At 43.5% G+C, this 26354-nt stretch overlaps 1 protein-coding gene across 5 annotated transcripts in view; it reads right to left on the bottom strand.

The window, feature by feature from the left end:
* N4BP2 (NEDD4 binding protein 2) overlaps window positions 1–26354 on the bottom strand; it is a 46966-nt gene that overhangs the window by 18789 nt on the left and 1823 nt on the right. For 3 of the 5 annotated variants that reach the window (XM_068137587.1, XM_068137588.1, XM_068137589.1), the window contains exons 2-9: window positions 22161–22275; window positions 21683–21857; window positions 14112–14446; window positions 9860–11093; window positions 8916–9040; window positions 6988–7076; window positions 5023–5099; window positions 876–1031 (exon numbers count right to left, since the gene is read on the bottom strand). In XM_068137587.1, the coding sequence (XP_067993688.1) occupies window positions 876–1031; window positions 5023–5099; window positions 6988–7076; window positions 8916–9040; window positions 9860–11093; window positions 14112–14328 (1898 nt within the window). In that variant the 5' untranslated portion in view covers window positions 14329–14446; window positions 21683–21857; window positions 22161–22275. Of the gene's footprint in view, window positions 1–875; window positions 1032–5022; window positions 5100–6987; window positions 7077–8915; window positions 9041–9859; window positions 11094–14111; window positions 14447–21682; window positions 21858–22160; window positions 22276–25431; window positions 25452–26354 lie in introns of those variants that run through there. The other 2 variants (XM_068137591.1, XM_068137592.1) reach the window with 2 other exon arrangements.

Genomic DNA, 26354 nt, shown 5'->3' with positions numbered 1-26354 from the left:
TATTTTCCTTCATTCCCAGCATTTAGTTATGTACTGAAGCACTTTGCTGTCAGACATTTCCTCCTTCAGCTCAGTAAACCTGGTAAATGTGCTTTTATTTATTGACTGTTGCTCTCTCCTGATGGCTCAGTGCTAAAGAAAGTTCAGAGGTTAACTAGGAGAGGATGTACCCTGCCTTGTCATTCCATTGCTCACGATCAACCATACTCATTAATTATCAGTGCTCACTTCATTACAAATATATCAAGCATGAAAAAACTACAAACTAATAAGTAAGAACTACAATGACATTATTTCCTATGCATTATTATAATGCACATAGAGCACTGTTCATGATTAGGCATTACAAAACAGTCATGTATACAGCCAGCATAGACAAGCCTAAATTAAATACACTCAAAAGCAAGCAGATAACTCATTGCAACTGCACAAAGAATTAATCTTCTCCTACAAAGACATCATCTAACCCAAATACATAAACTCAGAAATAATAATTTGCTCATATTTTGGACACTAGTCTTCCAAAAAGCATTTTATAGACTGTTTTGTACCTACAACCTACATCCAACAGCACATTTCTAAGGTAAGAGAAAGCAAATCAAGACTGGTTTATTGAAAACTAACACACAGCAATATTGGGAGGCTCCCAAAAGCGTCAAAAAGGTTTGACCAGATCCCTTGATTGCTCCTCTCTAAAAGTCTTGAAATGCTTCAAAATTAAGGAACCTCTATGATGTATTTCTGTGTAGTATTTAACTATTTCTTTTAAGGCATTCACCATTCAGCAGCATTATCCAGGTTCTGTCGCTATTGAAATCTGGATTTTCAGCCTTTTTGATTTAAGACTACAAAGCAAGTCAAAAAAAGCATCTAACCTATGGCTTTCCTCCTGACCAGGATCTTCACTGCAGCCAGCAGCTTCTGATTTGTCTGGAACTGCAGAATTCAGTATTGAGCTAACAGAAAGGCAGCGCTCGTACCGCTCTAACATTCGTTTGATCTTTTCTTTAGATACACCGTGAATGTTTCGCCTAGGAAATAAAAATAAAGGAAACAAAACAAAACAAAAACACTGAAAAAAAAAACATTTCAGATTTGTGCATCACAACAAGAGAGTAACTTAGTAATTTACAATGTTTACAGCAAAACTAATCGAGTTCAGAGTGGTCGTGTGAAAGCTATGAAGCAGCGATTCTTCCTGTGTAAGTGTACTAAGGCACTCCAAACAGGGTGTATCTCAGACAAATCACTGCTCTGCTTGACTTCTCCACCCCACCTGGTGGCCCTGTTCTGCAATTGGACGTTTTAGAATCATAGAATTGTTAGGGTTGGAAGGGACCACAAGGATCATCTAGTTCCAACCCCCCCATCCCCCCACACTACATCAGGTTGCTCAGAGTCACATCCAGCCCGGCCTTAAAGAAAGCTCCAGGGATGAGGTTTCTACCACTTCCCTGGGCAACCTGTTCCAGTGTCTCACCATCCTCAGGGTGAAGAATTTCTTCCTAACATCCAATCTGAATCTTCCTATTTCTAGTTTTGCTCCATTCCCCCTAATCCTATCGCTACCCCAAAACATCCTTCCCCAGCTTTCTTGTAGGCCCCCTTCAGATACTGGAAAGCCACAATTAGGTCTCCTCCAAGCCTTCTCTTCTCCAGACTGAACAGCCCCAACTCTCTCAGTCTGTCCTCATAGGAGAGGAGCTCCAGCCTTTTGATCATCCTCATGACACTTCTCTGGACATGTTCTAGAATGTCCAGATCCTTCTTGTAATAGGGGATCCAGAACTGGATGCAGTACTCCAGGGACTGATAAAGCATCTTCTTCAGGTAAGTATCAGAAATGCACCACATTAGATCCTGGCAGCGATGCAGGATATCAAACTGGGTATCAAAGATTTCTGAAATCAGTCTTTCTTCTAAGAACTCCTTGAGAAAAACCTATTCATCCACTATCTTGGACAACATTTGGCTAGGAATTCTCACTGACTCCATTAAACACCACCAAGGAATGTGCTCAGAAGCAGTTACTAGAACAAATGAATTCTGTCAGGCATTGCAAAAGGGAAATTGAAGGTGGAGGAGAAAAAGTTTAAGTTCTGTTCTAGGAAAAAAAAAAATAACCTTCTATACCTCACTTGGAAAGTGGCCAACCTTAAGCTAAGCATGCAAATTGAGATGACAACGTGTATTACAACATCACAAAATAACTTATGTTGAAACAGGTCACAAAATCCAACTTCCTTCTCAGAGGACACAGAGCTAGATCAAGTTGCCCAGAGATTTGTCTTGCCAAATTTTGAAAGCCTACTAATTATTTGGGCACGCTTCTTGAGCACCTTCAAAGTTTTGTGGTTTTTGCCTTTTATGTAATCAAAATTCCCCAAGTTCCAACTTGTTTGTGTTTGCTTTGTCCTCTGCCTGGCACAGTTCTCAGAAGAGATCTTTTTAACCTTCTCTGTAACCTCTCAAAAGGTGGCTGAAGACAGTATGATCCTTCTTACACATTCTCTGCTTAAGGCTGAACAAACAACTCTTGCTCAGTTCAGTATTATCTGCAAATCTGCTGAGAGTGCACTCTGACATGACATGTAAGTCATAAAAGGGACATTAAATAGTAGTGGCCCTCATATTCATCTTGGATGGGCATCAGGCTACTCATGAACTTTGAGCCACTTATCTTAGCCTTGGAACCTGGCATCACAACGATTTTCTACCTGCCTTATTATTCATAGAATCAGAATGCTTTGGGTTGGAAGGAATCATTTTTGTGGCCACCTTCTGGACCCATTCCAACAGGTTCACATCGTTATTATTCTGAGGACTGCAGAGCTGGACATGGGACTCCAGGTGGGGTCTCACTAAAACTGAGGGGCAGAATCCCCTCCCTTGACCTGATGGCCACACTGCTTTTGATGTAGCCCAGGATTCAGTTGGCCTTCTGGGCTGCAAGTGCACATTGCTGGCCCATGTCCAGCTTTTCGTCCACCACCTGTTCACTTACGCCCTGCTTACATCTTGCCTATTTTGGCTGTGAGTAATGGTTCTATGACTCTCCAGAAGGACAGCAAGTTATCCATGGGACAGCAGTGTGCCCTTGTTGCCAAGAGGGCCAATGAGTATACTGAGGTGCATTAAGAAAATTGTGCCCTGCAGGTCTAGGGAGGTTCTCCTCCCCTTCTACTCTCCTCTGGTGAGACCACACCTGGAATACTATCTCCAGTTTTGGGCTCCCCAGTTCAAAAGAGAGAGGGACCTGCTGGAGAGAGTCTAAGAGAGAGCTATGAAGATGACTGGGAGACTTGAACATCTCTCCTATGAAGAAAGGCTGAGAGACCTGGGGCTGCATATTCTGGAGAAGAGAAGGCTGAGAGGGAATCTTATCAACATCTATAAATATCTGAGATGATCTGATAAATTAGATGAAGGTGCCAGTCTCTTTTCAGTGGTGTGCAGTGATAGGACAAGGAACAGCAGGTACAAGCTAGAACACAGGAGGCTCCACCTCAACACAAGGAGATACTTCTTTATGGTGACAGAGTACTGGAACAGGCTGTCCAGAGAAGCGGGGGAGTCCCCTTCTCTGGAGGCTTTCATAACCCACCTTGATGCGTTCCTGTGTGATCTACTTTAGGTGATCCTGCTCTGGAAGCGGGCAGGAGTTGATCTGCTGGAGGGTAGAGAGGCTCTGCAGAGAGACCTCAACAGCCTGGACAGATGGGCAAAGTCCAACGGCATGAGATTGAACACATCCAAGTGCCGGGTTCTGCACATTGGCCACAACAACCCCATGCAGTGCTACAGGCTGGGGTCAGAGTGGCTGGAGAGCAGCCAGGCAGAGAGGCACCTGGGGGTACTGGTCGATGGTAGGCTGAACATGAGCCTGCAGTGTGCCCAGGCAGCCAAGAGGGCCAATGGCATCCTGGCCTGCATCAGGAACAGTGTGGCCAACAGGAGCATGGAGGTCATTCTGCCCCTGTATACTGCACTGGTTAGGCCACACCTCGAGTCCTGTGTCCAGTTCTGGGCCCCTCAGTTTAGGAAGGAGGTTGACTTGCTGGAACGAGTCCAGAGAAGGGCAACAAAGTTGGTGATGGGTTTGGAACACAAGCCCTGTGAGGTGAGGCTGAGGGAGCTGGGATAGCTTAGCCTGGAGAAGAGGAGACTCAGGGGTGACCTTATCACTCTCTACAACTACCTGAAGGGAGGTTGTAGACAGGCAGTCGTTGGTCTCTTCTCCCAGGCAGCCAGGACCAGAACAAGAGGACACAGTCTCAGGCTGCGCCAGGGGAGGTTCAGGTTGGATGTTAGGAAGAAGTTCTATACAGAGAGAGTGATTGCCCATTGGAATGGGCTGCCCAAGGAGGTGGTGGAGTCGCCATCATTGGAGGTTTTCAGGAGGAGACTTGATGGGGTGCTTGGTGCCATGGGTTAGCTGTTTGGGTGGGTTGGATTGGTTGATGGGTTGGATGCAATGATCTTGAAGGTCTCTTCCAACCTGGTTTGGTTTATTCTAAATAAAGTCCCTTCCAAACCCTAACATTTTGTGACTGATTCTAAAGTAAACAACACTGGTGATGCACATTGGTTAATCCCTCTCAGGCCACAAGGTGCTGATCACCTTAAACAGCAACAGCAGAAAGTTTTTCAAGTAAGGCAACAGAGCTGCTGGATGTAAAACCAATCACAACCTGACATCCTTTTTGCAGCCCAAAGGGGCGGTGTTGCTGTACCTCAAACGCAAAACAATTACAATCACAAAAACATAAGGCAGTGTCTATCACTAACAATATAGTTTGTATCTAATTAAAATGACAGAAACCCCCCTCACAATACATATAAAGTCACCTAAAAGTTAATGCTGTAGCAAAAAATATTGAAAAGCTACTTATTGCAAAAATCTCTACTGTTATCTTGCCACTTTACCAGGCACTCTATTAAGCACCACCTTCTTAAGAAGCATAGTTTATAGACTGTGAAAAAGCTGCACTGTAAGATGAAAATTTCCTTTTACATTCTTACCTTTCAAGCTCTTTTGGTTTAAACTTCCACCAAGTGTCTGGTTCTCGGAACATGACTTTGTATTTGAACTGCTGAGCCTGAATACAAGAAGATGGGGAAAAAACCCACACCACTTATTTCTGTGAAGCAGCACACAAGTAGCTGCTGTAAAGCTGGGTTTTGTACTTTTCAAAATCAGTTACACATTTGGAATAACATACTTTTGTTCAGTGATCCACTTCACAGAAATTATGATGTTTAAAGACATATATATATATATACACACACACACACAGACACATCTCTTGCTGCAGAATTAAATGTGTGCCATGGTCACACAAAAAAAACAAAAGGAAATAAAATCACTTTTATATCATGCCTTTAAATGTTTTATCTCTGAATCAAGACTACAGAACAACACTTCCTTCCAGGTGAAGCATGCACATGTCTACACAGCCTCTCCAAGACAGAGAAAAGCTCACTGCTTTACATTCAGAGATGACCAGATGTGAGGCAGCAACTAGTTACAGTACTACAGCTACTGTAGAAACATGCAGAAACTTGAGTGGGCTGCAAGTAAATGGTCCTTACATGGTCAAGTTTCATCATGCCAGAAAAGGAGCCCAAAATCTAACCAGAAGAAACATTGTGAGTACTGTGCTGTTTCTCCCTCTCCTTGTTTGCAGAACAACTTCTTAGCACTTTGCCAAACCCTGTACTTCCTGGAAGAATTTGTGTTGTATGCTTGTTTCAGCACACAGCAAAATCAAGAACCACATTTATGAAAGAACCCTTAAGCTGACAATTGTTATTACATGCAAGGATAACAACCATTTTAAAACTATGAACAAAAATAACCTGTGCTAAGGCCCACTGTTGACTAATCCATTACTACATGCATCATATGTGGAGTATCTGCTCAAAAGCGATCATTTCTATACACTACACTCTCAGTGTGTTTCTATACCATGTTAGGAGAAATCCCAGATCCACTTTTTGAACATTTCTTCCAAAATATTTCTGTTAACCAGAACAGCTGGGTAGCTGCCCATGTCACCTACTTAAAAGGAATACCCTTAACTCCTCTGAGGTATTTCATTGTTGTTTCCCTGTTGGCTATTATCTCAGGAGCCTGTGGATCCTGTCCTTAAGACTTGTACCCAGCACACCTCAGAGAAACATCTTGATTGCTCTAACACTAGAACCCTGTCCCTCTAACCATGGCCTCTCATCTTCAAGGCTAGTTTCAAGCTCTGTTACTGAGCACTGCCCACAAGCCCACTGCTGTGTAGACCAGCCCATTGTTGAAAAACCCAAAACTGTGGTGGTGACACCAGACAGAGCTTTGTATTAACAGACCATCTCCATCTGTTTCTTCCAATGTCACTGTCTGCTACTGAGAGAGGAAAAAATAGTCTGTGCTCGTCTCCCTCACCAACCATCCCATGGCTCTGAAGTCTTTTGATTGCTCTTGACCTAAAAGTTGGGGCTTCATCTCCACCAACACAGAAGAGCACTAACAGATAATAGTTTAAGGGGCATAGCAAGCTAAGAGTTTCCTAGTTATGTCCTTAACCCAAGCCCCAGAAAGGTAGCAGACTTTCCTAAGAGGAGGAACCCTCTGTTCCCCTTAGAAGAGAGGCACCTACAGCTAAAACCCTTCTTTTCTTCCTAGTGAAGCTGGTAGTGAAATGGAGGGTAGTCCTTTCTGACCTTGGTGACACCTTTGTTTCCTCAATAATGTTTATTTTTGCTCTCTAGTGCAAAGCACATGGCTTTGTCACTCAGAAGGCAGGCCAGGTCAATAGTCAGATGCACACAGAGATGACACTGAGTAATACGATTCCACATCACAATTTTTTCCTGACTCCAGACTTCCTTGTGCAATAACAACTAGCCTGAGAAAGACAATCTCCTTTTAAAACATCTGTTGTTACCACACTGGTCAATAATCCCTTTTCACATTGATCACAATGTAATACTGACCAAAGTAACATAAGGCTTCATCTCCCATGCTTGTATGTTTGTGTTGTCTATTATTATAGGAGAGATTCTCATTTCAAACGCTTCTTTGGCTGAAAGAAACACACATACAAAAGAATGTGATGGAGTTAATTTCATTGAGGTGGGCAGACAAGATTTATTCTGATTCTCTAAATTGGTAATACTTTTGTTAAAAGTAGATAATCCTTAATGATTAACCACGGTGCAAAGAACCCTTGCCACAGCTTGACCTGTTTCAAGGCTCTCTTCTACTTTAGAAATCTCCCCCTCCCCTCCCCTTACATGTAAAGCTACTGAGATACTGTTATTCTTTTGAATTAACATGTGTATGGTAATCAAGAAATGAAAATGCAGATGGAAAATGCACCAAGAATGACTAATCAATCAGTAAAATTAAACTAAAAGAAAACCTACATGATCACCTTAAAGTGGACTTCTTTGTTGCATACAAAATTCTTGCCTTTTTTAAGAGTCTTAAGATTAGTCCACTCTGTGAACTGCATGAAATATGAAAAATCAAAAGAATTATTGTAATTTAAATACACAGTAATGGAATGTTTAGAGTCACTACCTTTGAGATACAGCATCATGTTTCCTTAGCTATGTTACAACCTGTCTGAATAATCAAGAGTTATTGCTGAACCACACATTTCTTATTAACTCGTTTCTCCACTGGTTAGAAATCTGACAGTAGAAAAGTGATCGTGGTTCAAACTCAGCAAATGACCATGAGCCAGCAATGTGCCCTTGTGGCCAAGAAGGCTAGTGGCATCCTTGGGTGTATTAGAAGGGGAGTGGTGAGAGAGGTTCTCCTTCCCCTCTACTCTGCCCTGGTAAGGCTACATCTGTAACAGCATGTCCGGTTCTGGGCCTCTCAGCTCAAGAAGGGCCTCATGGAATGGCTTGAAAAAGTGCAGTGCAGATGTTGGAGTGAAACATCTCCCTTATGAGGAAAGCCTGAGGGAGCTGGGTCTCTTTAGCTTGGAAAAGGAGACTGAGAGGTGACCTCATTCATGTTTATAAGTATGTGAAGGGTGAGTGTCAGGAGACACAGCCAGACTCTGCCCAGTGATGTCCAATGATAGGACAAGGGGTAATGGGTGCAAGCTGGAACATTGCATGTTCCGTGTGAACATAAGGAAAAACTTTTTCATTGTGAGGGTGACAAAATACTGGAACAGGCTGCCCAGAGAGGAAGTGGAGTCTCCTTCTCTGGAGACATTCAAAACCTGCCTGGACATGTTCCTGTGTGACCTACTCTAGGTGATCCTGCTCTAGCAGGGGGGTTGGGATTGGATGATCTTCCGAGATCCCTTCCAACCCCTAAAGTTCTGCGATTCTGTGAAATAAAAGCTTAAAAAGAATTATCCTATGGTGAGTTTAGTGAAAGACACCATCAAAAAATAGTGATTATGGAAAGGAAAAAAAAAAATCATTTATTCTGGCTTGCTCTTAGAATTTCATTTTACATTTGCCAACTTAGTGCTCAAGAGAAAAAAGTAATCAAGAGGAGGAAAATATCTGCGCATTAATTGTATCAACATCCTCATTACTTATATATGTAAGTAATGCATATTTAAAGACTCATTTCAGAGTAAATATTTCTGGGAGATGGTAGACATCACCACTCCAGAAATGGGACACAACCCAAAATACACAGCACAGTGAGTGCTGGGGACAAAACAACCTTTTGACAATGACACCGGCATTTTTAATGGCACAGCACGCGATGGACAGGGGACTTCTAAGGTCGTGCTCATATTATTTTTCCACACAGAGACTGAAAAACGCTTCTCTGATGGGATACATGTTTGCCCTCTGACACCAGCATTGCAAGACAGGCAGCTTTTTAAGTACCACCCAAGCCTTGAACTGTAAACATGCAACCTAATCCCTTCTTTATGTCTCACCTCGTTTCCTGTTCCAGTCATGTGCTTCTCCTAAGCAATCCGGATCGTAATGGTATTGCCCATTTTTACAAAAGTAATCATCAGTACTCAGAATTACTCCATCTGGGTTATCCTCAAGCAAAGTCCTGTGAAAAATCAAGAAGTAAATAGCTTTTCCCCCTTCTCCTGCCCAGCCCCGGTATCTGCTACCATACATACAAGTATTCTGTCTCTTGCACAAAGCCAAGATTATATGGAATGGAAGCAGCAAATTCAGGTAAGGATTAGGAAATAATACAAATAAAAAATCAGCCTCCAGGCAAAGATGACCTACAGTAATTTCCCTCCTTTTCCAAAAGCTGAGGTTATCTAGGGAAAAGAGCTGACAGAGGCTCCCTACAAGTTTCATTTCAAAGTCACAAGGGAGGCGTTTTTCCATCTACATCTAGTGGGATACTTTGACAAATACACATACAGTTTTTAACTGCATCAAATATTTCAGCTGCCAGGAATCTAAGCTCAATCTAGGATTTTGGACAGTTAGAAAAGAAACTAAGAATTCAACCCTAGAAGTTCCACCTGTGCTACTTAGGCAGCAGAATTCAAACGTGGAAGGGAATTTTTGCCTTGCATGTTATTGGAAGGAAACACATGAATTGAACAGGGACTGGAAGAACACAGCAGAGCTAATACCACTGCAGTGATCTTGTTATGATACAAACTCCTTTGGCCAGCAACAGAAATTAAAGCTAACTCCTCCTATTTCAATTTCCACAAGAGGTCACAGAGCTATAAGCAGCTCAGCTCTGTGCAATTATTACTCATCATGCTGCATGTATCATCTAGCTGCTCATTAGGGTAGAAGCATAACTATTTACAAATGTCAGAACATTGCCTCTGCCTGCAGTAAATCCTGTCCACAATTAAGCAATTTCTTTTAGAAGCTCACAATATAGATGTTCTACCTTGCCAAATATGATTTTCCTGATCCTGGAACACCTCTGAGAAGAACAAGTACTTGACCTATAAGGTGCATCTTTTTTCTCATCATGTGACAAACAGGTGGCTGCTGCGCTTGCGAGAGGCTCAATTTTGAGCTTCTATCTTGATTTCCCCATACCTTCTGAGAAGGGTTGCTATCCCAGGCATTTGAAACCACTGGAGAGGAAAAATAAAGTCCTTTTTCCAAAGTCCTACAGCCTGAAACAGGTCTCCTCCACTGCCCTGGACCAAAAGCCACAGGGGTCACAAAGGTGGGACTTCCACTAGAAGGATAAAACACGGGAGCCATGAGATTCCAGTGTTGTTGAGGTTGGCACGATGGCAAGGAAATATTTAAGTTATAGCTCTGCTGAGTTTGTTGAAAATCTGCAGGTTTTGGTGTTATGAAACTGGATGTTTCAGGAGAGACACATGCCTCTGGAAGAGAAGTGCTCTGGTGGCTGTTAAAGTCAGTGACTACTTCTTGATGCTGTTGCAGGCACCTTGAATCAGGATTTCCAGTGACAGCTGCTCCATGTTCCAGAGGTCTTTGGGAGGAATCACCAGGAACAGCAATCACATTTTTTTGATCCAAAACAGTATCTTGTGCCTGATCAGAATTTCCACATGCTATTTCTCCATTCAATTGTTGTTCACAGACTTCTGAAGCTACATCATGCTGACCATCTGTTTCTGAGACATCAGTATCTTCCAGTACCTGCGCAGAGGAACCTGATGCAGATGGTGAGCTTTTCTGGATGCTCAGCTGACTCAATGGCAGTTGAGAACAGTTGTTTTCCAAAACCTCATTATTTGTCTGTGTTTGCTGTGGGAAACACAGGACACTGCAACCTGAATCAGCTTTTTCCCACTCAGGAAATTCATTAAAGTCATGGTATTCCACAGAGTGCTGATGTACTATTTGGTCATTTGCAGAATTAAGCAATTCATCACTCAAGCTGCATCTCTGAAAGGCATTTTCTATTAAGGAATCCAGCTCCTCAGTCAGCTGCTCATCAGGTGACAGGACTTCTTCTCTCCCTTCTTCAGCATTACTTTGTTTTGCAGCACATTCCCCCATTCTTTCATTTGCAACAGATCTTTGTTGATTAACAAAAGCTATCGAGGGTGCTATTGAATCCAAACTCAAGGTTTTGGAAGATGCTGCTCCTTTGGCATGGGTGGACAGCTCTAGCAGATAGTCCATAGAATTTTCTACTGTTGAGTAAGATAAAGAGAGAAAAGCATGGTCAGCTGAACGAACAGAAGCTGATGTGAATGCCTGTTTGTTGTTTTTTTTCACTTGAAGGGGTATTTATCAAAACTAAAGAATCAACCAAAAGATAGTTCACCAGTTCACCTTTTAACACTTCTACTGCAACTCCCTTGATCTGTTTTTCCTTATTACAGGTAGGGGCAGAACTCAGACACATGGCAAAATGCCTACAAATTATAAAGTTTAACTGGAAAAATGTAAGAATTGAGTGTATAAATAGGTATTTATTTCTAAATGGATATTTATTTCTAACCTATATCTCCAATTGTTATATACAATGACACCTTAGAGAGGCAAAATTGTGTAAAATGAATAGTATAGAATAGAATTAACCAGGTTGGAAAAGACCTTCAAGATCATCAAGTCTAACCTATCACCCAACACCATCTAGTCAACTAAACCATGGCACTAAGCACCTCATCCAGTCTCTTCCTAAACACCTCCAGTGATGGTGACTCCACCACCTCCCTGGGCAGCACATTCCAATGGCCAATCACTCATTCTGTGAAGAATTGCTTCCTAACACCCAGCCTAAACCTCCCCTGGCACAGCCTGAGACTGTGTCCTCTTGGTCTAGTGCTGGCTGCCTGGGAGAAGAGACCATCATCCGCCTGTCTACAACCTCCCTTCAGGTAGTTATAGAGAGTGATAAGGTCTCCCCTGAGCCTCCTCTTCTCCCGGCTAAGCAACCCCAGCTCCCTCAGCCTCTCCTCACAGGGCTGTGCTCCAAACCCCTCCCCAGCTTTGTTGCCCTCCTCTGGACACATTTCAGCAACTCAACATCTTTCCTAAACTGAGAGGCCCAGAACTGGACACAGGACTCAAGGTGTGGCCTAACCAGTGCTGAGTACAGGGGCAGAATGACCTCCCTGCTCCTGCTGGCCACAGAGTTTCTGATACAGGCCAGGATGCCATTGGCCTTCTTGGCCACTTGGACACACTGCTGGTTCATGTTCAGCCTACTATCAACCAGTACCCCCAGGTCCCTCTCTGCCTGGCTGCTCTCCAGCTACTCTGACCCCAGCCTGTAGCACTGCATGGGGTTGCTGTGGCCAATGTGTAGAACCCAGCACTTACATGTGTTAAATCTCATGCTGCTGGATTCTGCCCATCTGTCCAGCCTGTCGAGGTCCCTCTGCAGAGCTCTCCTACCCTCTAACAGATCCACACCTGCCCCCAGCTTGGTGTCATCTGCAAATTTAGTGATGATGGACTCAATAGCCTCATCCTGATCATCAATAAAGATATTAAAGAGCACAGGGCCCAGCACTGATCCCTGGGGCACACCACTAGTGGCTGGCCACCAGCTGGATGCGGCACCATTCACCACCACTCTCTGGGCTCAGCCCTCCAGCCAGTTCCTAAGCCAGCACAGTGCTGTTGTCCAAGCCACAGGCTGACAGCTTGGCCAGGAGTTTGCTGTGGAGGATGGTATCAAAGGCCTTGCTGAAGTCCAGGTAGACTACATCTACAACAAAAACACTGAAAAGCACTACTGGGCACTAAAGAGATAAGTAAGTAAAATACATTCATTATGGCTAGGCCTGATTGAAACATCATATCTAACACTACCTGAAAAATCCAGTATCTGCCCTAACTCTTTGTAAAGCCACTAAATAGACTATAGGTTGCCTGTGACCAACATGAGCAAAATGAAAACCTGGCACAAGTTGTCATCTGAGCCCTAAAGCTAAGCTTCTGTTTTCCTGAAAGACAGTGTAACAAAAGCCTGAATCTGTACACACTAAATAAAATCTTCCTTGCCCTTCTATCTTCTCTGCTCTAGGAGAGCAACTTAGGGCTACTCATATGAAAAGATACCAATCTTTAAACTTTTAAACTACTGCTAACAGTAAAACACAACCATGAACTTGGCCTGTTTACTGAACTCACCAATGAGCTTCTTGATCACTGTCATTTGGATACAGTTAAAACCTTTTAAGTGTTCAAAGCATGAATCACTAATTCCATCCATTTCTACTTTAAAAAGAACAGCAATCATAACAGCAAGTGTGAGAGATTAATTTATGAACTCTCTATAATTGAAGTAAGGTAAAAATGGCAATAAAAGCAGTCCTTTTAATGGCTACCTAGCTTCCACACATATAAAAAAGTGCCAAATTCTGCCTTCTTGGCAAACATTCTTAGAAAAATCTCCACTAATCACATCTGATTGTATTAATTGATTAAAATACTCTGTGTATGACTTACTCCCCTGCCAAATGACTCCTCAGATGTTGCTATCCAGCACCTTATCCATTACTTCTCTCATAAGCAAATGAATTTGTATACAGAACGTCAAAGCTGTGCTAAGGACTGGGCACTAACGTGGAAACAGTCTGCCAGGAGAAGGTGTGTATGTAGCTTGGTAGAATACAGGGGAAGAAACCCAGTTCAAGTGAGGCTTTGGAGAATTCAACATGACAAACAGAATTTATCCCTCATAAAGTAATCCTCAGTGGAGATGACAAGACAGTGCAAAACAGAAAGTAAAAGAGAAGCTCAATTCAAGTATCGAAGGCAAAGCAAACACTGGCCGGACCACACGCAGTGCACCACTGTCTTAAAAGAGTATGATCTAGAACACAAAATTCCTCACCTGCAAAAAGAGTTGATATATATATAGGAGATACAGCACAGAAAGCAACTGGGAAAACCAGATTCTGATTCTCCTCACAACTCTGCCACCACCTGCTCTGTATCACAGAACAAGCCACTCAAGCTGCACCTCCATTAACGGAGCACACTGCTACTGCGAATTACCAGCCTCAGAGAACTTTGTCAAACTTGGAGAATCTTGCATGGAAAGAGCTATAAAATCTCAAAATATTATGACTCACCTACTCATTAAAAGCTAAACTCACAAATATGCTTGCAACACCCACACCAACTTTTCTGGAGTGGCCCTAGTTAAGAACTGAGTGTGGAAAAAACTGTAAGGTCAACCCTACATTATTTACCTTTAAAATCACATTCAGACAGAACCATGTACACCACACTGGGATCGAGGTCAGAAAACATCTCTGACATGCTGTTGAAGAGCTCCTCCTTATTGACACTGTAGGCTGCTTGTAACACTGAGTGGTGTGGGTCCCCTTGGGATGCAGCAAGAGCAGCTCCATCAGGATTGTCATTCCTCCGAGAAGGACTCCCACCAGTTTTCCTTTTTCGTGGCATTTTGCTTCCTGAAAATCAGCTTTTTGTTTTAGTTTGTTAACATGAGGCTGACAGCACCAAGCTCAGGAGTCACAAAAGCCCTCTCGGAAATGGGATACACAAAACACAAATTGCAGACCTGGACAAAAAAGAGAACAGAGACGTTTTAATAAAACACACAGTCACATTTTCTTGTCTCCTCTCTGGATAGCTGCAAAGATCAAAAAACCACATAAGCATCCAGGAAAGACTTTTCTAGAAGGCTGCCTGTCTTCATTTCTAATGGCAGCCTTGTCTTCCAGCTAACTATCACAGTATCGCTAAGGTTGAACTATCATAGTATCATAGTATCATTCAGGGTTGGAAGGGACCACAAGGATCATCTAGTTCCAACCCCCCTGCCATGGGCAGGGACACCCCACACTAGATCAGCCTGGACAGAGCCTCATCCAGCCTGGGCTTAAACACCTCCAGGGACGGGGCCTCAACCACCTCCCTGGACAACCCATTCCAGGGTCTCACCACTCTCATGGTGAAGAACCTCCTCCTCACATCCAGCCTGAATCTCCCCACCTCCAGCTTCATTCCATTCCCCCTAGTCCTATCACTACCTGAGATCCTGAGAAGTCCTTCCCCAGCCTTCCTGTAGGACCCCTTCAGATACTGGAAGGCCACAATTAGGTCACCTCGGAGCCTTCTCTTCTGCAGACTGAACAGCCCCAACTCCTTCAGTCTGTCCTCATAGGAGAGGTGCTCCAGCCCTCTGATCATCCTCGTGGCCCTTCTCTGGACACCTTCCAGCACCTCCACATCCCTCTTGTAATAGGGGCTCCAGAACTGGACAGTACTCCAGGTGGGGTCACACCAGGGCTGAGTAGAGGGGGAGGATCACCTCCCTCGACCTGCTGGCCACACTTCTCCTGATGCAGCCCAGGATCTGATTGGCTTTGCAGGCTCCAAGTGCACACTGAGAGCTCCTGTTGAGCTTTTTGTCCACCAGCACCCCCAAGTCTCTCTCCTCAGGGCTGCTTTCCAGCCAGTTACTGCCCAACCTGTATTTGTGCTAGACACTAAATCTGCATCTGATAGAAGAAATAAAATGGTGTTCAAAAGAAAAATCCAGACAAGGAAGGGAAGCAATGAAGACAGTCCACAGATCATAGAATCACTTTGCCTTGAAAGACTTAAGATGAATGACTCCAACCATTACCTAACTCTACCAAGACTGATGCTAAACCATGTCCCTCAGCACATCTCTGCATCTTTTAAACACCTCTTTGAGAAGCCTATTCCGGTGTTTGAGCACTCTCTCAGTGAAGGAGTGTCTTCTAATCTCCAATCAGGATTCAGGAGGAGACTTGATGGGGTACTTGGTGCCATGGGTTAGCTGTTTGGGTGGGTTGGATTGGTTGATGGGTTGGACGCGATGATCTTGAAGGTCTCTTCCAACCTGGTTTGGTTTATTCTAAATAAATAAAGGTTTTATTCTAAATAAATCTAAGCCTCCCCTGACTCAACTTGAGGCTGTTTCCTCTTGTCCTATCACTTGTTACTAGAGAGAAAAGACCAACACTCACCTGACTCCAACCTGCTTTCAGGAGTTGTAGAGAGCGAGAAGGCAATTGGCCACAACACTGAGCTCCTGCGAACATCAGCAGTGACCAGGCTCTGGATTTAACTCTGTTCATCACCACTCTTCAGGCCTGGCCATCCCACCAATTTTTTACCCACATCCTACATTATTTACCCAATATTCCTCAGGTAACACCTAGTGATGACCAGTTAACATCATGGAACACTTGTATTCTGTTAAAATTCAGAAACATTGGTCCTATTTTGAAAGCACAGACATCTTCAAATTGTCCCAAAGTCCTTCATTACTTTCGCCCTCTCTTTCAACAGTAAGCAGTTGAGGTTCTTCAAGGTTCAAGCAGTGGCACAGGTCACTCACAGAGGCTGCAGAATCTCAAACACCACAAATTTTCAAAACCTGACTAAAACCAGCCCTGAGCAAACTGCTTCAGGTAACCCTACTTGAGGAGGAGGTGGGTTGAGCCAGACGACAACCAGAAGTCCATTTGAGCTTTGTGAATTGTCAAAAATATTTTACAGCTTTATAAGCCATAAAGCAAGAAGATTACTTTCGTTCACTCCCCCATTTCTGCCACAAAGCCTTTGTACTTGGTGGCATCTGCAATAGCTGCTAATCCCTGCATTCATCTTGCGTAGAAAGTGGTTGCTAATTGAAGTAGAAGCAGAGAGTATGGTGTGGTCTCTTTTTATTCCTTGCAAAGAACATCAAGGTTCTGTTCTGCTCAAGTGATGCTCATAATAAACTAATTCATAGCTTTTACAAATAATGATTCAGAAGACAAGCAAACCTTGGTAACTCTCAGAATCTGAAGTGAATCGCAGCAATGAGTCACTATTTAGCGATATCAGTTACTGAGTAGGCCATAAAATACTTGTGTCTATAGGAAGATTATTTTGCCAGCGATGAACAACTTGGAATAAAATTGTTTTGCTTGGAAAAGACCTTTAAGATCATTGAGTCCAGCCATGATCCAACTCTACCAAGGTTGGTGCTAAACCATGTCCCTCAGCACCACATCTAAAACTACCTGAAGGGAGGTTGTAGCCAGGTGGGGGTTGGTCTCTTCGCCCAGACAACCAGCACCGGAACAAGAGGACACAGTCTCAAGCTCTGCCAGAGGAGGTTTAGGCTGGATGTTAGGAAGAAGTTCTTCACAGAAAGAGAGATTGGCCATTGGAATGTGCTGCCCAGGGAGGGGGGGAGTCACCATCACTGGAGGTGTTTAGGAAGAGACTGGATGGGGTGCTTGGTGCCATGGTTTAGTTATTAGATAGTGTTGGGTGATAGGTTGGACTCGGTGATCTCTAAGGTATTTTCCAACCTGGTTAATTCTATTCTATTCTATTCTGGTCTATCCCATTCTATCTAGGCATCTTTTAAACACCTCCAGGACTGGGAATTCAAACACCTCCCTAGGGAGCCCATTCCAGTGTTTTGACAACCTTTTCAGTCAAAACATTACTTCTAATATCCAACCTAAACCTCCCTGGCACAACTTGAGGCCATTTCCTCTTGTTCCCTTGTTGCTAGGAACAAGAGACCGATCCCCATCCAGTGGCAGGGCCTCAACCACATCCCTGGGCAACCTGTTCCAGTTTTTTACCACTCTCCTTGTAAAGAACTTCCTCCTTATGTCCAACCTAATATCTCCCCTGCTCTAGTTTCAAACCACTGCCCCTTGTCCTATCACTACAAGCCTTCTAAACAGTCCTCCTCCAGCCTTCCTGTAAGTCCCCTTCACATACTAAAATATAACTCTAAGGTCTCCCCAGAGCCTTGTCTTCTCCAGGCTCAACAGCCACAATTCATTCAGCCTGTCTTTATGGGAGAGGTGTTCCAGGTCTCTGATCATCTTAGTGGCCATCCTTTTGACCCACTCAAGCATGTCCACATCTCTTGTGTTGGGGGAGCAAGAGCTGGACTTAGTACTCCAGGTGAGGTCTCAGCAGAGCTGAGTAGAGGGGCAGAATCACCTCTCTCGACCTGCTGGCCATGTTTCTTTTGATGCAGCCCAGGATGCAATTTGCCTTCCAGGCTGCAAGAGCACACTGTTGCATTCCTGGACATACTCATGGGCAGTATCTTCTGTTGCTAGTACTAAGCACAACAAGAGTATATTAAAACATATGCCTGCACACAAAGCATACAGCTCTGTAGGACATAAGAGAACACTAAGACAACCAACTGATAGGAATCATTTTCACTTACTTGTAAGAGAATGCCCTGAACTTTACAGAGGATTTTTTCTAGGGACCTGTCTTTTCAGACAGTCAATTACTCTTACTGAAAATTACTTTACTATGAAAGAGGAAATAATTTTTCACAACCCAATAGCCAGACTTGCAGGTCACTTACAGTCATTGGTTCTGGATATGTTAAATCTGAATCAGTCTGCAGGCTGATGTGGATGAGGGCTTTTTTCCCCCCTACCCAAGATGAAAATGGAGTTGTAATAACATAATGATTTAGAAGAGCAGGGCTGTGCTGAAAGGAAACTCTGAACAATTAGCCAGGGGCTGCAATATGCTCAGAGGTTTGCTCTCCAGTTCTGGATACTGCTGTTCAACACATATCCAATTAAAGCAAACAGCTGTTTCATTTCAGCACTGATCAGAAACAATACTCCTGTGGCAGTCTCAACTTCACCTTTGAAAACAAAGCAAAACAAAATCCACAAGCACCTCCTCACTCAGCTCTTCAGATATACACATGTGGTAGTTTTAGGCTATGCCTTTAAAAATTTTTCACAGCTCTTGAACAGAAAGTAGTAAAATGTAAATAAATCACTACTGGGTGTAAAAAGGAAACTAATGCTAGTTCTAGACAAACCCATTGGAAAGATAACAGACAAACTAACTTGTACTAAGGAGCAAGTTCTGCACCATGAGGTAGAGGTCAGAGTGGCTGGAGAGCAGCCAGGCAGAGAGGGACCTGGGGGTGCTGGTCGATGGTAGGCTGAACATAAGCCTGCAGTGTGCCCAGGCAGCCAAGAGGGCCAATGGCATCCTGGCCAGCATTAAGAACAGTGTGGCCAGCAGGAGCAGGGAGGTCATTCTGCCCCTGTACACTGCACTGGTTAGGCCACACCTCGAGTTCTGTGTCCAGTTCTGGGCCCCTCAGTTTAGGAAGGAGGTTGACTTGCTGGAGTGAGTCCAGAGAAGGGCAACGAAGTTGGTGAGGGGTTTGGAACACAAGCCCTATGAGGAGAGGCTGAGGGAGCTGGGGCTGCTTAGCCTGGAGGAGACTCAGGGGTGACCTTATTGCTGTCTACAACTACCTGAAGGGGGGTTGTAGACAGGCAGAGGTTGGTCTCTTCTCCCAGGCAGCCAGCACCAGAACAAGAGGACACAGTCTCAGGTTGCGCCAGGGGCAGTGCAGGCTGGAGGTCAGGAAGAAGTTTTACACAGAGAGAGTGATTGCCCATTGGAATGGGCTGCCCGGGGAGGTGGTGGAGTCGCCATCACTGGAGGTGTTCAGGAGGAGACTTGACAGGGTGCTTGGTTGCATGGGTTAGTTGATTAGGTGGTGTTGGATGATAGGTTGGACACGATGATCTTGAAGGTCTCCTCCAACCTGGTTTATTCTATTCTATTCTAGTGGAACATTGGAACAGATTGCCCAGGGACGTGGCTGGGGCCTTGTTCCTGGAGATATTCAAGGTGAGGCTGAACAGAGCTCTGGACAACCTGATCTACTGGAAGATGTCCCCGCTTACTGCAGATGGGATTGGACTAGATGACCTTTGGAGGTCCCTTCCAAACCAGACTATTCTATGATTTTTTTAGGAAATAATTGGTAATACAGACCTTTCTTAAACAAAAAAATAAAGCTGAAACCATAAATACATTTTCCAATGCCAAGCTAAAAGGAACAAGCCATGTTCACACTGAGGCTACGTTGAACTTGTCCATCCAAACATCTTTTGTCTCCCATAGCACTAGCCAGAAATGCCCCCCCTGTTTCCTAAGAACAGTTCAACAATATTCAACAGTACTCAACAACGTAAGTTGAAGGACTATATTTTTACAAAAGCAGCTATGAAACAGTATTAGGTACCATCTGGGTATTCTAAAATTACTAGGAAAACACAAGCTTCAAGCTTCAGACAGGCATTATGGTTTCCTTTTCAGTATAAAATGAACATAGATATGCACTTGCTGAACAAAGATCTGATGAATAAAGCTTTGACAACTCTTATGTCTTTTACACTGGGCTATCTTCTTAGAAACCATACATGGTAGCTTGAATTGTCAAGATGTATCAAAATTCTTAAGTAGAGTGTCCAGAGAAGGGCCACAAGGATGATCAGAGGGCTGGAGCACCTCTCCTATGAGGACAGACTGAAGGAGTTGGGGCTGTTCAGTCTGCAGAAGAGAAGGCTCCCAGGTGACCTAATTGTGGCCTTCCAGTATCTGAAGGGGGCCTACAGGAAGGCTGGGGAGGGACTGCTCAGGATCTCAGGTAGTGACAGGACTAGGGGGAATGGAATGAAGCTGGAGGTGGGGAGATTCAGGCTGGATGTGAGGAGGAGGTTCTTCACCATGAGAGTGGTGAAGCCCTGGAATGGGTTGTCCAGGGAGGTGGTCGAGGCCCCGTCCCTGGAGGTGTTTAAGACCAGGCTGGATGAGGCTCTGGCCAGCCTGATCTAGTGTGGGGTGTCCCTGCCCATGGCAGGGGGGTTGGAACTAGATGATCCTTGTGGTCCCTTCCAACCCTGAATGATACTATGATACTATGACTTTGAGTCCTACCACAGATATAGTCTCAAATATAAGAAGAGAATCATAGAATCACCTGGGTTGGAAGGGACCTCTAAACGTCATCTACTCCAACCCCTCTGCAGTGAGCAGGGACATCCTCAACTAGATCAGGTCTCCCAGAGTCTTGTCAAGCCTCAACTTGAATATCTCCAGGAATGGGGCCTCAACCACCTCTGGGCAACCTGTTCCAGTGGTCAAAAACCCTCACTGTAAAGAACTTGTTCCTAACAGCCAAACTCAATCTACTCTTCTCTAAATTCAAATCATTGCTCCTCATTCTATCACTGCAGGCCTTCACAAACAGTCCCTCTCCAGCCTTCTTAGTAGCCCCCTTCAAATACTGGAAGGAAATGGTAATATTCAAGAGAAGAGAGAACACACAGAATAAAGGAAGAAACACATTAAACCACTTTAACTGAGTTAGTTGGTACCAAAATCATTCACAAAGCTCTTTAAATCAGAGATAATGCATCAGGAATCAACAGTAAACAACATTTTTTCAGTCTCATTACAGTAACTGGTTTTCTAAGCAAAACAGACCAGCAAAATAATCAAACCACCATTCAAAGTTTACTAAAACCATTCAGCAGCACAGAACATTTCTGGTTTAACTTTGATCAAATTCAAATGACAAACAAGTTACCAGTACTACTTCTCTTTCTCTAAGGACAAAGCAAGTCTCCAGCCTTGATAAAAGGTAACATTCAACTAATGTGGCCGAAGCTGCCTGATTGGCATGTATTTCTTACTTTCTCTGATCAGTTTGAGGACATTAACTAAACATATATATATAAAAGCACTTGGTTTGGGGGTTTTGTGGTAATTATTATTTTGGCTTGCTTTCCATGTTGGGTGGTTTTAAACAGTCTTTTTCATTTCATCACATTTCATCATGTAATGTTCATTGGAATCTTCCAGCTTTTAAAAACACTCACAGTGGGAGACTGACAAATATATATATATATCTATATATATATCTGCATTTGTAATTCAAATAAAATAGCAATGGCACAGAACTTACATTTTCAGCTTCACTGAGTTGCCCTGCAGTGGGTCCCTCCTCATCTTTCCAAAACCACCACTGATGGCACATTTAATAAAGATCTGCTGTTAAAAAAATACCATCCACTCCTCTGTCAGGAAACCATATTTTCAACCACACAAATCAGATGTCAGCAGTAGCAGATGCTCCCCCCCTGATAAAAGAATGATAAGAACACAAATTAGAATGGGTATTTTGCTCTCAAATCACACAACTTTAAGCAAAGTTCTAACACTGAGCAAAACACATCACTGCTTCTAGTAGATTAAGCACAACTAACATTTTATTGACAAAGTACCCAACATGCCAAGCTGAGCTCACATGTTAAGTTCACCCAAGGATAATGCCTACCTGATTTCAGCTCCTGATTTTTCATCTGGAAAACGTGACTTGAATCAGGTGAAGAAATAACACAATGGCAGTAGAAATATTTAGGAATAAAAATAAGTTTCCTCACCTGTCATTCCACTTGGTTCTTCACCGTAGCTCTTAACCATCTTGGAGAGGTCTACGTATCCATACTGGTCAAGAGAAGATTCATTTCATCACGTGAGGAACTGGGCAGAGAAAACCTGGTCCATCAAAACCAGAATGTGTTACTTACACCACTGATCTGCAGTGCCCTGCTGATGCTAGAGAACTGCACTTCTGTTTATCAAAGTGGCTGCAAACTCCTAATCCACTGTGTACACACCAAAGATTTTACGTCTACTCAAAGCCTGACTTAATTCTAATGTACATATTAGCCTAGAGCTCGCTTTTCTGACAACAGCCTTGTCCTTTCAGTCTAACTAATACAATTTGAAAACCAACAATAACAAAACAAAAAGAAATCCCTCAAATAACCAAACAAACCCCCCCCCTGCAACTAAGAGGCAAAAAATCTGGAACAAGTATTCCTGCAACAAGTTATCAGTATCACTAAGGTTGGAAGAGACCTCAAAGATCATCGAGTCTGTCGCACTCCTAACGTGGCAGGCTGATGGCTCAATTATTTCACTGGAGTCTTCACAAGAGGTGGGGAAACTTGTCTCCCATTTTGCATCTAACCCCATTCCACTGCTTCAGAGCATTAAAAAAAAACCCACACAGAGCACTCCATGTAAGATAATGATTAACTTGATGATGAGAGTCCAAATTTAGAAAGTCAAGGACAGGTTGCAGGCAGAGACTGTCTGTTCATCCCACTTCACAAAAACCACACCAGGAAAAGGCTGAAAAAGCCATTCAGTAATTTTACAGAGCATTTAATCTTTGAATATAAAGTCAGCCTGCAACAGAAGGAAAAGGCTGAAGGGTACCTGATAACACTGTAATGCTACATTATTTCCACTACTCAGATTTCTGGTTTCTGAATCAGGTTCTATTAACACATGCAGTAAAATAGAAAGGCTATTCCCACGTCTGTTCACTTGCATTTTGGAAGTCTTATAAATGAAGCAAAACAATTAAGAATTTAAATATAAACACATGAGGAAAAAAAGCTTCCAGTTGGGTAAAATTAAGGCTCAATCATTGTACTCTCTAGTTGAATTTATAACACACGAGGCTTTTCTTTTTGGACAATGTTCAGGCCCTCTCTCTAAAAAATCAGAAGGTAGAAGAGGGAAGAAAAAAAAAAGAGAAATGGCTTCCAGCAGATTTTTCTCAATAAGCACAGTGGTAGCAAAGGAGGCAGTTTAGGAGCCTTTTGCATTCTTCCATTTCTGCCAGCATTCAGCAACAGAGGAGGCTAGCTAAGCACTTTGTTATTTAATGTGAAAATCTATACCCAGCTAGAGAAAAGTGGTTTTAAAAAGCACTTCAAGCATCTTTTCTGCTCTTTTCCTTCTCCCCCTCAGTGTTATTCCCACTGGTTGCTCCAAGGGCTTTGGCTATTTCAACAGTTTTAACAAAGATCCTCTTTTTCACGTCAAATTCTGTCAAAGTGCGAAACATACGGTGCCTCGATACGCTTGCTTTATGAAATCTGCTCTGCAGGGGTGGGGGTTCCACTTTTGTCATTTCTCAAGCCTTGTGCATGGCCTGGACCAGAGACAGATTCCTTTGAGGCAGCTGCAAAAAATACATCCTGTTCTGAGTCTGAAACCAAGTACTTTGCCCACCAGCTACACAACGTGTTCAAAAGCACAAACCAGCAAAAACTCATCCCAAGTAGATGCTCAGAAAGTAAACACAGCTCTCAGCAAGAGTCCTGTTCACTAGGAAGGATGCAAAAAGACTTCTCCACATGCCATGTCAAGAGAAGTGCAGCAGCAGGTGGTGGCAAACTGGTGTTTGACAGGTGACAGAAGCTGTCAAACTCACCATCACCTAGTTTCATAGAAGCATGGCATATTTCTGGTTGGAAAAGATCTTTAGTATCAAGTCCAACCATTACCTAACTCTCCCCAGTCTGGCGCTGAACCATGTCCCTCAGCACTACATCACTGTAGCTTTGAAACACCTCCAGGGATGGGGATTCAACCATCTCCCTGCGTAGCCAGTAGTGTTTGAGAACCCTTTCAGTGAAGAAGTTTCTTTTTATATCCAGTATGAACCTTCCCTGGGGCAACTTGAGGCCATTTCCTCTTGTCCCATCACTTGTTTGGTAGGGAGGAGAGACCAAGAAGAACAGTTGAAGCACATGAAATTCTGGAACTTCAGCATGGGCCCAAATACAAAACCAAAATGAAGATTCAGGTTTCCAGAAAGCACTTGCAGGAGAATGGTGGGAAGATTATGACTGCTGGAGCATCAGAGTACAAGGTGTGCTGGAACATAAGCCGGACTTTTCAAGTTAACTAGTGACCTCAGAGCAGTAGCAGCCACATCAGGAAGCAGGTTGCAAAGAGACAAAAGGCAGTTTGTGAGCTTAGGTGATAGTCCACACACAACAGCAACATGAGAACCACTCCAGAATTTCACAAACAGAATCATTCACAGTATAGTGACACATAACAGACTTGAGCAACTCACACCGATTCAAGCTGCATCATACAATTACAACAAGAAACAAAATCACAGAAAGAAAGGAAAACAGGAATGAGAATAGCTTATTCATGTAAATGTTCTGAATATTTTCTTGGTAACCAAAACAAAAAGCCAACAAAAAACCCCATATATAAAGTTCTAGGTTGGAAACTACATTACACAGACCCTATCAGAGCAACTATATCTACCCCATATATTCAAATGCACTGACACTGCTGAAGTTCCTAAGTCAACTGGACAAAGCACACACACATTACACAGCTATTAATAAGAAATATTTTCAGGTTAGTATAAACTACAGGTAGATGACATCATCCTGATCTCAGTACAGTCAACACCAATGGCTGTCATTACTTACTTGACAGAGACTTAAACTTCTCGTTTACCTTCAGAAAGCAGTTCACAGGAGTTTCATAGTTTCATTCAGGGTTGGAAGGGACCACAAGGATCATCTAGTTCCAACCCCCCTGCCATGGGCAGGGACACCCCACACTAGATCAGGCTGGCCAGAGCCTCATCCAGCCTGCTCTTAAACACCTCCAGGGACGGGGCCTCGACCACCTCCCTGGACAACCCATTCCAGGGTTTCACCACTCTCATGGGGAAGAACCTCCTCCTCACATCCAGCCTGAATCTCCCCACCTCCACCTCCATTCCATTCCCCCTAGTCCTATCACTACATGAGATCCTGAGAAGTCCTTCCCCAGCCTTCCTGTAGGCCCCCTTCAGATACTGGAAGGCCACAATTAGGTCACCTCGGAGCCTTCTCTTCTGCAGACTGAACAGCCCCAACTCCTTCAGTCTGTCCTCATAGGAGAGGTGCTCCAGCCCTCTGATCATCCTTGTGGCCCTTCTCTGGACACCTTCCAGCACCTCCAGATCCCTCTTGTAATAGGGGCTCCAGAACTGGACACAGTACTCCAGGTCCTGTTTGACTCTGAAAAATGTCAGCCAGGTCCATTCAAATAGTTTCAAACGGTGGTTTGAGCTAACAGACAATTTTTGAGATGGAACACACATCAGTTACATAAGCCAACCCACCAGCAGATCAAAAATCCCCTGTGCAGCCTTTGAGAAGAAACAGCTGGAAAACTTAACCTCTTCTATAACCACAGCTGGACTAATAAGCAAGTATCAATACACAGCACTTGTTAATCCTGAGAGACAGGGGGACTGACAGCTAATTAATGCCTCACTGACAATTTTGAAATGGTAGAGCCTCTGTAAGAAAAACCAAAGGCAGTCACTTCCCAAAACTCAGAGATTACTAATTCAGGAACTAAATTCAGGAAGTACATTCACATGCAGAACTCAGTGCAAAATAATAATTAGACTTGTCAGCCTGTTTAGCATTGACTATTAGAATAGTCCATTTAGCATAGCCTACAGATCAGTACACAGGTAGGAGTGCAAGCAAAGAGACCATGCAAACACCTCAGAGCTACGCTCTCCCAAATCCTCATTACAGCATATTTGTGCATTCATTTCAGGCAACAAAACTCACTTTTGGAAAATGGACAAGGTCACAGCATACACCATGAAGTGAAACAGCTCCCAGGGTATCACAGACAACTCCTAACTAACATCTGTGTCAGGTACTCCTGTACATTCACAATGGCGATGCTAAAAACCTCGCTTCCATCTGAAATGTTTTTAACACAACAGAGGGAGAGTTCTT

This window comes from Melanerpes formicivorus, unplaced genomic scaffold, assembly GCF_026170545.1.
Source record: "Melanerpes formicivorus ecotype bairdi unplaced genomic scaffold, bMelFor1.0.p_v2 SCAF_4, whole genome shotgun sequence".
NCBI lineage: Eukaryota > Metazoa > Chordata > Aves > Piciformes > Picidae > Melanerpes > Melanerpes formicivorus.
This window is presented reverse-complemented; position numbering and strand designations above follow the sequence as displayed.